Genomic DNA, 12,569 nt, shown 5'->3' with positions numbered 1-12,569 from the left:
ATAAAGATATTCTCAGATTTGGGTCCGAGAGACAAAATGTCATCAAATGGGGGTCCGTGGCCCTAATGTGGACTAAATTATGGGTCCTTGATATGAAAAAGGTTGAGAATCACTGCCCTAGAACCCCCCCCCCTCAAGGACCCCTTGGTGGTCCCCGGACCCCACGTTGAGAACCGCTGCTTTAGAATATAAGCACAAGTAAGGATGATGAAAGTAAGGATGAAACCCGGCGTCAGTTTTCTAAAAATGTGTTTTTATGTTCAAAAATTCATAACGCACAGCAAAAAAAAAGACATTCAAATCAACATGAGCGACCGGCGGTGTGTCCTGCAGGCCTCGAGCGTCCGTCAAGTCCTCCACCATGTAAACAGTGTTTTGAAAAGAAGCTGCGGTGTGATTGTTTCCTCGGCCTGCTGATAGGCTTACTGTACCTCCAGATTTGTGTGTTTAGACATTCCTTTCTGTAAATGCAATAAATTATAAAGTCAAAAAACCTATTATTAGAACGTTGTTCAAGCGTTCAGGACACACCCCGGGTTCGGTATGAAGAGACCTCTTTGGCACATAACACATAAATCATAAAACGGGACGAAACAAAAAAAACAAAAAAAAAGAAACCTGTAAACAAAACAACGATCGTTACAAAAAAAATGCTAGCGCTTGTTTTTTTTGTTTTGTTTTTATACACAGAGAGCGTAAACAAGACTGACAAAAACGGTAATAGAAAAAAAAAAAAAAGAAAAAAAGTTTTGGCAAATGTGACCGTCCCCCCCCAGCGATAACACTTGTCTCAGTCTGCAAAAGGCCTCCGTGCAAAACCGCGTCGTCGTGGTTAATGGTAGCGCGCTGGGGGGGGGGGGGGGGAGAGGGAGAGGGAGAGGGAGGGGGGGGGGGCGGTCAAGTTAGAGAAGGAGGGTGGGGTGGGTGGAGGGAAGGTTTCATTTTAAAGAACTGAACTCGAGTTCCCGAGTCTCTCCTCTGTCGTGTCTCTGGTTTTCAACTCTGTTCCCGCCCCCCCCTTCCCCCCGCCCCCCCCAATCCTCCTCCCCCACTCCTCCTCCGGGCGCGTATGGGACAGCTCTGTCGTTTTTTGCCGGCCTTCCCGCAACAAGGTCCTCTTTTAGTGCAAAATAGGCTGTCAGCCACTGCCTCCTCCTCGAAGGGGGTGCGGGGTGTGGGTGGGGTGGGGTGGGGTTGGGTTGGGTTGGGGTGCGGGGGGAGGACAAGGTCATTTTCGCAACGGCGGCGAGGCTGTGTTTGGTTTGGCTCCCGGGACCGGTCTGGGAAAAGGAGAAGGACAAAAAAAAAAACAGAAGTGAGAGTAGGGTTAGACCGATATTTTCGACTTGCTGATATTGGCACTTTTGTTACAAATCAGATCGGGTTCAGTCAGTCAGTGTGGTCCACCTCTGATATGATGCAGTTTGATCATATGTTTATTCTATAGTTGATCAACCTGATTCTAATGCAACATTTGGATCAGATTAGACACAAGCATGCATGTATGAATTCATGTTTTTATGACAGAGAATGGAGAGTTTTAGTGTCCCATGATGGTCTAAATGCTGTTTCAGAGGCTTTTCCACCCTGACAAGAATAACATTCTGCAGTAAACACTGAATACTTGTAATTTTTTGGCATAAAAATGGTCAAATTTAAAGATACTGAATCAATCCTGTCAGTCGCTATCAGCCTACAACAAACCATACTGGTCTAACCCAAGTGTGCACGATGACAAAAAATACAGAATTTAGTTTAAAGTGAGTTGGTTAATTAAGAGACTAATTTAAACCGAATCAATGAATTGAGTGTGAAAGGTCCTGCCTGGTATGAGGGAAACGCTGATTATTCATATAGATTTTTGGCATGAAAACGGTCAAATTCAAAGATACGGAATATCGGCAAAAAATATCGGCCTTGAAGAACTCTACTCTGAACACTGTCAGGCATTGTGCTACGGACTTGTAAACTCTGATATAAGGCGCTCCTCCCTCCCCCCCCCCCCCCCCCTGTCTTCATGCCTCTAAAAATGGATGTGGGATCTGAGTTGAGGGAGAAAGAGATGTCGGCGAAGAGTTTCCTGTCATGGCAGCGGAGGAACTATAAACCCTGCACAACAATCACCTTGAGCTTTCCCTGACTGCCCTTTACTACACTACAGTTACAGATGAACAGCGCGGAACAAAAACAAGGTGTGACTGTGTTTGAAGCGGAAGCCTCTTCCTTGTGAGCTTGCCGCAATGAAAATTGATTGCTGATGAAGAACTAAGTCAACTACGTGTGCTCGGAAACGCGATCCACGGCTTATAAACTCGGGAGCGTTTATCTGCCCGGGTCTAAGCTTTGCTAGGCTAAGCCCCCGCCCAACCCGCACGGATATAACAGTTTTGTTGGCTGAGAAGGAAACAGTGAGAGATGCAGAGATAGAGAAATCGAGAGGCAATATTTCTCAGAGATACAGCCTCCCAGGGCTTTTATAGGTACGTAATAAAATGCCCATTCAAACGGGGTTAGAGGCTCAGGAAAGAAAAAGAACGAAAAAAAAAAAACCCACGAACAATGACTCCTTTATGGACGAGGCTTTTCTCGTTATGGTTACTTTAGATAGAATCAAGAAAAGTAATATTCCCTCTGAGGTCAATTTGAAGGCAGGGGTGAGTAATGATTTCGGAATGGAAAAGTACAGTGTGATGAGGTTTACACATACAGTATAAAATGCTGCCTAGCTTGCCATTCAATACTGTATAAAGCAGCGGCCTTGGGTCGATGCTCTGCTCTGTTCTTGTGAATTCTCTGTGTGTGTGTGTGTGTGTGTGTGTGTGTGTGTGTGTGTGTGTACTTGTACATCTTAAAGGAATAGTTCACCCAAAAATGAAAATTCTGTCATCATCTCCTCCCCCTCATGCCAGTTGAAACACAGGTCAAACTTCACCTGTGTTTCAACTGGCATGAGGGGGAGGAGATGATGACAGAATTTTCATTTTTGGGTGAACTATTCCTTTAATAATAAAAGCAGAGTTTAACAAGTGTGTTTCAGATAGGCACACAAACAACAATAGTAAAATAAATTAGGAGATAAAATCAGAATACCTGAAAATTAGTAACAGTCACAAAAGATATTTGAAATACATACAAAAGTCACATAAAAAACATTAAAAAGTAGTGATGATAGTGAATTAGCAGTTTTCATTAGAGGTTTTTCAGGCAGGCTGTTCCACAGTCTAGGAGCCCTGATGGTAAAACCACCTTTAGTCTTAAAGGGTCTATGTGTATTTTCTGGTCCAATGCTGGCCTCTATCGTTCAGTGTTGTCATTGCAACAACACTCTGCCCTCCGTAGAGCAAGACCATCATCAGCATGGTCAGCAAGTTGTACCGAGTTGGTGCATTTTTGTCCCCCACCAAAGGGGGGACTATGGCTCAGTCTCCGTCCGTTAGTTCGTTTGTTAGTCACACTGTAACGTTGACTTTGTGCCGCTAGGGGGCGGCATTGACAATGAATGGGACTGACCCAAGGGTGGAACTACATCACTGGTGGGGGAAATCATGTTTACTATTTGCTTGTTTTTGTTCAATGGACGCTTGCCGTGATCAGGATACTGACATTACCACGATTCCTGTTGTCTGTGGATTTTTGGAACATATCAAAGGTAAGGAGTTACTATTTTGTATGTGAAGTAACACGACTTCCCTGGCACATAAATGGGCCAGTCCGTTAAAATTTGAGCTGTTTGAGGCTTATATACATGCCGAATTTACCAAAACACCCTACCGATTAGTAATAAAGTCTCAAATTGTATTTTTCGATGTGTGTTTTTTGCCGATAACTAAGGCAAAAACAAATTGCCAGATTTTTTAACAGACCTTGGCGTGGCAGGGGGCCTGCAAGCAACAACAAAAACACGGCCTTGGGCCGCCTCTGTGTTTCTGAATGCAGAAATCTCTGCAGTGCGTGCGCTGTGGCTGCTCACTTTGTTTCACTCACTCACTCTGCTGATATTTTCTAGTCATATTAGTCTAGACTGGGGACAGCGAGAAGGACCCTTTAATTACATAGAAAGCAAACCTGCCTGAAATTGCACCACAGTCGAACACATCTGCGCAAGCAAATGTGAGTGTAAGGATGTCCTGATCTAATTTTTGAAATCTCCGATACCGACCCAAGTTATTCAACTATCTCCAGAGTACAGAGTACAGAGTACCGATCCAATATTTTTGCAATTAATTGAAAAATGTTTATTTTTTTGGCCACACTTGGTAAAGTAAAGATGGAATCAATCCAGTGCGTGGTCAAACTCAGCAGTGACATGGGGCAGACGTCTGAACTTATCTGTAGTGGAAATTTGAAATATAGTGTTGAGAGGGCAAACTATAGCACGGCTCCAAACTCTCCATTATGTGGCAAAAGCCCACATTTTCCACCACGGAGAGGGGCTAGTCATCCAGTACAACAAAATCAATAATCCTCTTTATTATTTTATCACTGTCATGGGGCAATTTATCTCGTTTATCTGGATCCATTTCCAGCCATTCCAGGCTTGCGTCTAGACTGAGGGCCATTCAGAAGGACCTTAAATTACTTTTAATCTCGATTTTAGATTGAGGGACAGTCAGAAGGGCCCTTTAATCACCTTTAGGGTGGGTTCATGCTAGAGGATCGGGCCGATATATACAAGATTTACCCATCCTGACGATCGGGGGAAATCCTGATCAGAGGCTTGGTCAGGACTGATGTCTGTCCAGATTATCTGGTAGTGTAAGGGGTTTGTCTGTTAAGATTCAGCCTTAACAGACCGATCTGAACAATTCCGAGAAAAACCTCCTATCTGATCACGGCTTTGGTCTTGAGTCTAGACTGAGGGACAGCCAGAAGAACCCTACCCGAGGATTTTAGAGTACATTGTGTATGCGCATGCTCGTCTCTGCACATGTTGGCCCACCTGAGTGCTTTGAGAGGGGGGATGGCTGAGACTTTGCCCACGGGTTTGGGTCCGATGGCTGGAGGCATCATGACCAGCAGGCCCGTGGAAGGTTTGGAGAGCGGGGTCCGGGCCGGGCTCACCGTGGGAAGGGCCCCTCTGGCCGGGCTGAGGGGCAGAGGCCTCTGGGGAGGGAAGGGGGAGGGTCTGGGCTGCAGCTCTGACACCAACTAAACAGACAAACAGACATTGTAGGACAATTGATTATTGGACGTTCAGATGCAACTGGACGCTTTGCTAAGCCTTCCCACTCCAGTGAGAACTGCAGAGTCACTTCTCATCTCATGCCATAGACTGAAAACTCTTCTTTTCAAGAGGCAACTCACATCACCCTCTAAAAATCCCTTCTATCTTTTCTCAGCTCTTATTCTACCAATGACTCACTGTTCTGTTGAGGCCGCCATATTGACTCCGAAATTGACTCCCAAAACAAACATTCAGTTAGAGAGAGAAAGTGCTTACCATTGATTACCATTTTATCAAATAATGCATTTTACCAACTGAGTACCAATTAAAATGCCCGTTAGACGTTGTGCTGTCAGGATGGAGGGAGTGGAATTTCGTTGTTTGCCCACTGATAAAGAGAGACGTGGCAACAATTTATAAATGTCACATTATCTTACCTGCCCAGTAATCAGGAACAACTTTTGAATTAAAGATGAAGAACTTTTGGAAAGTTCGGGTGTGAATACGATGTAATGGATCTCTAGGAGTTTATCTGCACACGTGGCAGAGAGGAAGAGTCACATCCTTCAAGGACGTCAATCGATTACAAAAAGCTCTCCTGTTCTTTCAAAGTCAGTGAGACGGTTGCTTTTTCATGGTGGCTTGTTTTTTTAGTCTTTGGTTATAATAGAACACTGTTTTGGCAGTCAATATGGTGGCGTAAACAAAACACTGATATCACTGTCATGGATAGGTGATTATCAAATCTAAGAATTCGAAGTTGATATTTGCGTCCTTGCGTTCTTTCCACATTTTCTTGGAGAGAATGAACTTCTCAAGAGCGCAAGAACAGAGAACATCTTTACAGTTTGAGATGGATTAAGAAGAGAAAACATCTTTACAGTTTGAGATGGACTGAAGAAGAGAAAATATCTTTCCAGTTTGAGATGGACTGAAGAAGAGAAAATATCTTTCCAGTTTGAGATGGACTGAAGAAGAGAAAACATCTTTACAGTTTGAGATGGACTGAAGAAGAGAAAACATCTTTCCAGTTTGAGATGAATTGAAGAACAGAGAACATCTTTCCAGTTTGAGATGGACTGAAGAACAGAGAACATCTGTACAGTTTGAGATGGACTAAAGAACAGAGAACACCTGTCCAGTTTGAGATGGACTGAAGAAGAGAAAACACCTTTACAGTTTGAGATGAACTAAATAACAGAGAACATCTGTTCAGTTTGAGATGGACTGAAGAAGAGAAAACATCTTTACAGTTTGAGATGGACTGAAGAAGAGCAAACACCGTTACAGTTTGACATGAACTGAAGAACAGAGAACATCTTTACAGTTTGAGATGAACTGAAGAACAGAGAACATCTTTACAGTTTGAGATGAACTGAAGAACAGAGAACATCTTTACATGGACTAAAGAACAGAGAACACCTGTCCAGTTTGAGATGGACTGAAGAAGAGAAAACATCTTTACAGTTTGAGATGGACTGAAGAAGAGAAAACACCTTTACAGTTTGACATGAACTGAAGAACAGAGAACTGTTAGGCCAGTTAACCATCCTGACAGCGGAGAAACACAAGTTTAGACACTGCTGATTTGTGTAGAGAAAGTGTAACAGGCAGCCAATCAGGAGTCTGCTTGATACAGAGCCAATTAATCTTGGGGCTTCCCATTCATTCCTGTTGGTAAAGTCACCATTTGATGGATTCTCGGTTGGCAAGTAAACTTCCAGGATCTTTGTTTGTCTTCTGTTGTCTGTGTTTTTTGGTTTTGGAATTGGTTAATATCTAAACAGCCAAAGTATGTGGCTGTTTAGATATTAACCAGCTGCAAGATTGGATAAGAACGCATATTGGGAAAGACCTTACGTGTTTTCCCAGCACTTCACTCTTATACGATCCTTCTATTGTCACAGTAATATTGTAAAGCCACTAAAGCCCCTGACCTTTGCATGGTTATTTGCGGTTTTTGGTGATCTAATAATGTAAAATGTAAATGGACAAAAAAGAAGGAAGAGAAGAAAAGCAGGAGTGGAAAAAAACAAGGAAAGGAAGAAACAGAAAGGAAAGGGTGATCAAAAAGGGCGAAGAGGACATCTTACAAAGTGGGATCAAAGCCAAGATGCAGTACAACACTAAATCCCTGGCACAGCGGGGAGGAGAGCTCCATTCCACTTTCTGTACTGTCAGTCTGGAATGCGTCCAGGTTGTCTCCCGAATCCGTTCAGCTAGGTGTTAATGGGAACTTCTGTCCGGCTTCACACTCAGGTATTAGATTAAAAATTACCACTGCAGCACGGCTCTGAGACCGCGGAGTCACAAACTAAACTAACACGAAATATATTTGACACAAACAAGAAAAAGCAAGATAACATTCAAAACTTGATCCAATTTAGAAGGCATTTTACACTTCACAGAGAACCAGAGATGAGAGTAGTTTTGGAGGAGGAATCAATAGGAAAGCAATCAGATAAAAAACATACGGCTCTTTCATTTATTATTTTTCTCCAGCAAAAACATCTGCAATAATTTACATTTTAGGCATTTGGCTGAAGCTCTTATCCTGAGTGACAATATTGTAAGAGCAGCACTCTACATGGTGCTCGTATTGAGAGGGTCTCTCAATATAAGTACTTAGGCATTTGGATCAATGACAGATTTACCCACATTGATACCTTGACCAAAAACCTGAGAATGAGACCTTACCAGCGGAGATCGTGTCGGGTTGAGCGGCAGGGGTTTCTTGGGCGGGGTGAGCCTCTGCGGGGTCGAGGGGGATTTGGGCGGGGCGGCCGGAGGCTTGCCGGCCGGCAGCGGCGGGCGGACCGCCTTGAGGTCTCGCGCGGCACCCTGGGGCGACGGGACAGGCCTAAGCGGACGCACAATGTTGACCGGCTGGGTGCCATTGGGTGCCGGGCCCGGCCTGAGCGGCAGGACCTCTTTGCTGGTGTGAGAAAGCTGGGTTTCGAAATCGAGACCATGAAAAACAGAAAAACAAAGTTGTTCAGTAGAAGGATAATAATACTCATTCCTTGCTTCCTTCATTCCTCCCACCCTCTCTCCCTTTCCTCCTTTCTTTCTTCCTTCTTTCCTTCCCTCCTCCCTTTACTTCTTTCGAAACAGAAACGGAGTCTCGCACGTGACGTCATGTGAAAACAACCTATTCTTTTCGAATTGTTGTTGTTTATTTGATACTCTATCTTTATGCTTTTATTCTATTGTTCTTTGCTGTATCCTATTACTATTTGCTGCTGCATTGACCCAGTTTCTCCACAGGGATCAACACAGTTTCATTGTATTATTGTGTCATAATGTTACTGCATCAGCAACATTCTCTATTCTGCACACTGAGGACAGAGCTGCACCTGAACTCTGCTGAACACTGACTGTTACCTGGAAGAAGACTGGAAGTAGACTGGATATAGACTGGTTGTACACTGGAAGTAGACTGGATATAGACTGGTTGTGCACTGGAAGTAGACTGGATATAGACTGGTTATGCACTGGAAGTAGACTGGATATAGACTGGTTGTGCACTGGAAGTAGACTGGATATAGACTGGTTGTGCACTGGAAGTAGACTGGATATAGACTGGTTGTGCACTGGCAGTAGACTGGATATAGACTGGTTGTAAACTGGGAGTAGACTGGATATAGACTGGTTGTACACTGGGAGTAGACTGGATATAGACTGGTTGTACACTGGAAGTAGACTGGATATAGACTGGTTGTAGACTGGATATAGACTGGTTGTACACTGGACATAGACTGGATATAGACTGGTTGTACACTGGAAGTAGACTGGATATAGACTGGTTGTACACTGGATATAGACTGGTTGTACACTGGAAGTAGACTGGTTGTACACTGGAAGTAGACTGGATATAGACTGGTTGTACACTGGATATAGACTGGTTGTACACTGGAAGTAGACTGGATATAAACTAGTTGTACACTGGAAGTAGACTGGATATAGACTGGTTGTACACTGGAAGTAGACTGGTTGTACACTGGAAGTAGACTGGATATAGACTGGTTGTAAACTGGGAGTAGACTGGATATAGACTGGTTGTAAACTGGGAGTAGACTGGATATAGACTGGTTGTACACTGGAAGTAGACTGGATATAGACTGGTTGTAAACTGGGAGTAGACTGGATATAGACTGGTTGTGCACTGGGAGTAGACTGGATATAGACTGGTTGTACACTGGAAGTAGATTGTAGACTGGATATAGACTGGTTGTACACTGGAAGTAGATTGTAGACTGGATATAGACTGGTTGTACACTGGAAGTAGATTGTAGACTGGATATAGACTGGTTGTACACTGGAAGTAGACTGGATATAGACTGGTTGTACACTGGATATAGACTGGTTGTACACTGGAAGTAGACTGGATATAGACTGGTTGTACACTGGAAGTAGACTGGATATAGACTGGTTGTACACTGGAAGTAGACTGGATATAGACTGGTTGTACACTGGATATAGACTGGTTGTAAACTGGAAGTAGATTGTAGACTGTTGTAAACGCTTTGTATACTGGAAGTAGACTGGTTGGTTATATTTTGGTTTTTAACCATGGGTATACTTTTGTATATCGTGATGCAAAATCAAATGAGCTATGAAACACTTTCTCGGCATGTGTATGTGTGTGTGTGTGTGTGCCAGTGTGTATAATGAAAGCGTTAACAGTCATGCTTTCTTGATATTCATTATGTAAAATGTTGACGACTGCGTTACGCATCAACCCGAATCTGAAACCGGGAGATCTTGAATAAGCCGATGACAACCGGAACTTGAGCCTGAGCTGTTAACCAATCCACTTAAGTATGGGTTTAAAGAAGAAAACAAGAGAGATGTTGAAGTGGTGCTGGAGGGGAATGATGGAGCAGAACAGAGGAGTGTGGAGAGCGTGGGAGGAGGCAGACTGGAACATAGTTGTCACATAGTTTGACATGCTGCTGTAAAATGAGGCCATTTACTGTGAAGGTCAGCCACATGGAGGCACAGTGTCCACTGACACACAGCAGGAGGGGACGGGTACACACACTGTCTGCTCGCTCCCTTTCCTTCCTTTCCTTGGTTATCCCTTTCCTCCTTTCTGCTTTCCTTCCATCCTTGTTTCTGTTCTTCATCCCTCCCTCGGTTTCCTTTCCACCTTACTCCCATTGCTCCCTTCTCCCTCACTTCCCTCCTACCTTCTTTCATTCCTTCCTTCCTTCCCTACTTCCTGCTTTCCTTCCTTCCTTCCTTGCTTCCTTCCTTTCCTCCTTTCTTCTTGCATTCATTCCTTCCTTCCTGTCTTCATTCCTTCCGTCCTTCCTTTCTTTATTCCTTATTTTCTTCCTCCCCTCTTTCCTCCTTCCATCCTGCATGCCTTCTTTACTTCCTTCCTTCCTTCCCTTTCCTCCTACCTTCTTCCATTCTTTCCTTCCCTACTTCCTGCTTTCCTTCCTTCCTTGCTTCCTTTCCTCCTTTCTTCTTTCGTTCATTCGTTCCTTCCTTCCTGTCTTCATTCCTTCCGTCCTTCCCTACTTCCTGCTTTCCTTCCTTCCTTTCCTCCTTTCTTCTTGCGTTCATTCGTTCCTTCCTTCCTGTCTTCATTCCTTCCTTCCTTCCCTACTTCCTGCTTTCCTCCCTTCTTTCCTCCTTCCATCCTGCATGCCATCTTTACTTCCTTCCTTCCCTTTCCTCCTACCTTCTTCCATTCCTTCTTTCCCTACTTCCTGCTTTCCTTCCTTCCTTGCTCCTCCTTTCCTCCGTTCTTCTTACCTTTGTTCCTTCCTTCATTCCTTTTCTTCCTCCCTTCTTTCCTCCTTCCTTCCTGCATGCCTTCTTTACTTCCTTCCTTCCTACCCTCCCTTTCCTCTTTTTTCTGCCCTGCCTCCATTATTCCTCCCTTTCCATCATCCTCCCATTCCTTCTTCCTTCCTTTTATCGTTCAACCCTCCCTCTCTCCCTTTCCTCCTTCCTTCTTTCATTCCTTCCTTCCCTACTTCCTACTTTCCTTCCTTTCTTTCCTCCCTTCTTGCCTTTGTTCCTTCCTTCCTTCTTTTCTTCCTCACTTCGTTTCTCCTTCCTTCATGCCTTCTTTACCTCCTTCCTTCCCTCCCTTCCCTCCGTTCCTCCCCCTCCCTCCCTTTCTTCCTTCCTCCTTTTTTCCTTCCTTCTTTCCTCCTCCCATTCCTCCTTCCTTCCTTCCTACCCTCCCTTTCCTCTTTTTTCTGCCCTGCCTCCCATGCCTCCATTATTCCTCCCTTCCCATCATCCTCCCATTCCTTCTTCCTTCCTTTTATCCTTCAACCCTCCCTCCCTCCCTTTCCTCCTTCCTTCCCTACTTCCCTTCCTTCCTTTCCTCCCTTCTTGCCTTTGTTCCTTCCTTCCTTCTTTTCTCCTTCCTTCCTTCATGCCTTCTTTACTTCCTTCCTTCCCTCCCCTGACTTCCTGTTATCCTCCCTCCCTTACCTCCTTTCCCCCCTCCCTCCCTCCCTTTCCTCCTTCCTCCCTTTTTCCTTCCTTCTTTCCTCCTCCCATTCCTCCTTCCTTCCTTTTATCCTTCAACCCTCCCTCCCTCCCTTTCCTCCTTCCTTCTTTCATTCACTCCTTCCTTCCCTACTTCCCACTTTCCTTCCTTCCTTTCCTCCCTTCTTGCCTTTGTTCCTTCCTTCCTTCTTTTCTTCCTCCCTTATTTTCTCCTTCCTTCATGCCTCCTTTACCTCCTTTCTTCCCTCCCTTTCCCCATTCCTCCTTCCTTCCTTTTTATCCTTCAACCCTACCTCCCTCCCTTTCCACCTTCCTTCTCCCCCCCCCCCACACACACACACTTCACTCACCCCCTTGTGGCTGCTGGCTTTGTTGATCGGCCCGACCACCTTGAGGTGAAAGGCAGGATTCAGATGGCCGTTCTTCTCCTTCTCCGCGGATCCCTCCATCCTGCACAGAGAAAAAAGGGGACAGACAGAAAAATAAACCGCGGTCCTGTCCCGCTCCATCAATCTCCCCCCCGTCTCACATCGATTTCAGGGGCCCCAGGTGGAGGAGAGAGAGAGAGAGAGAGAGAGAGAGAGACGGGGAGAGAGTGGACATGAAGTTTCTCATCCCAACATGATGTGAGAGGAGACGGGGGGGGGAAGGTGAAGGATGAACCGAAACGTTTCAGTCGGGCGTCCGGGGAGACGCGCTCTGACGAGGCTGTCAGGTTCAGCTGAGTGGACCGCTCCCTCCACAGTGCTTTAAAGGGCATCCCACACACACACACACACACACACACACACACACACCTGGAGGCTTGTCTTCATCCAAGGTAATATACACTGGCATGCACTACTTATGTAATAACTGTCGGATAATATAACTTCAAAATGTCTCTCAAATTGAGTAAAAAATGTAAGAAAATCTGATATTGTGAATA

General features: G+C 44.8%; 1 protein-coding gene across 1 annotated transcript; it reads right to left on the bottom strand.

The window, feature by feature from the left end:
- Nucleotides 1–232: 232 nt before the first annotated feature.
- Nucleotides 233–12,116, bottom strand: LOC139652697 (uncharacterized). Its single transcript, XM_071529860.1, has 4 exons — nt 11,992–12,116; nt 7,862–8,113; nt 4,940–5,148; nt 233–1,280 (listed from the first exon to the last, which is right to left on the bottom strand). Exons 1-4 carry the CDS (start codon nt 12,088–12,090, stop codon nt 1,229–1,231), a joined length of 612 nt encoding a protein of 203 aa, XP_071385961.1. The 5' UTR covers nt 12,091–12,116; the 3' UTR covers nt 233–1,228.
- Nucleotides 12,117–12,569: the final 453 nt, after the last annotated feature.

The sequence above is a fragment of the Centroberyx affinis genome, unplaced genomic scaffold (assembly GCF_046629955.1).
Source record: "Centroberyx affinis isolate AG114_WGS23_722 - 3 ecotype Tasmania unplaced genomic scaffold, CSIRO-AGI_Caff_v1 ptg001844l_1, whole genome shotgun sequence".
Lineage (NCBI taxonomy): Eukaryota > Metazoa > Chordata > Actinopteri > Beryciformes > Berycidae > Centroberyx > Centroberyx affinis.
Note: the sequence above shows the minus strand (reverse complement) of the source record. Positions and strands in the feature narration are given on the sequence as shown.

Excerpts from the sequence above, each read along its gene's own strand:
- LOC139652697 (XM_071529860.1), bottom strand. The coding sequence starts at position 12,090 with ATGGAGGGATCCGCGGAGAAGGAGAAGAACGGCCATCTGAATCCTGCC. Across the intron at positions 8,114-11,991 it reads AAGCCAGCAGCCACAAGGGG|CTTTCTCACACCAGCAAAGA; the intron begins GTGAGTGAAGTG and ends TTCGAAACCCAG. Across the intron at positions 1,281-4,939 it reads CCCCCTCTCAAAGCACTCAG|ACCGGTCCCGGGAGCCAAAC; the intron begins GTGGGCCAACAT and ends TCCTTTTCCCAG.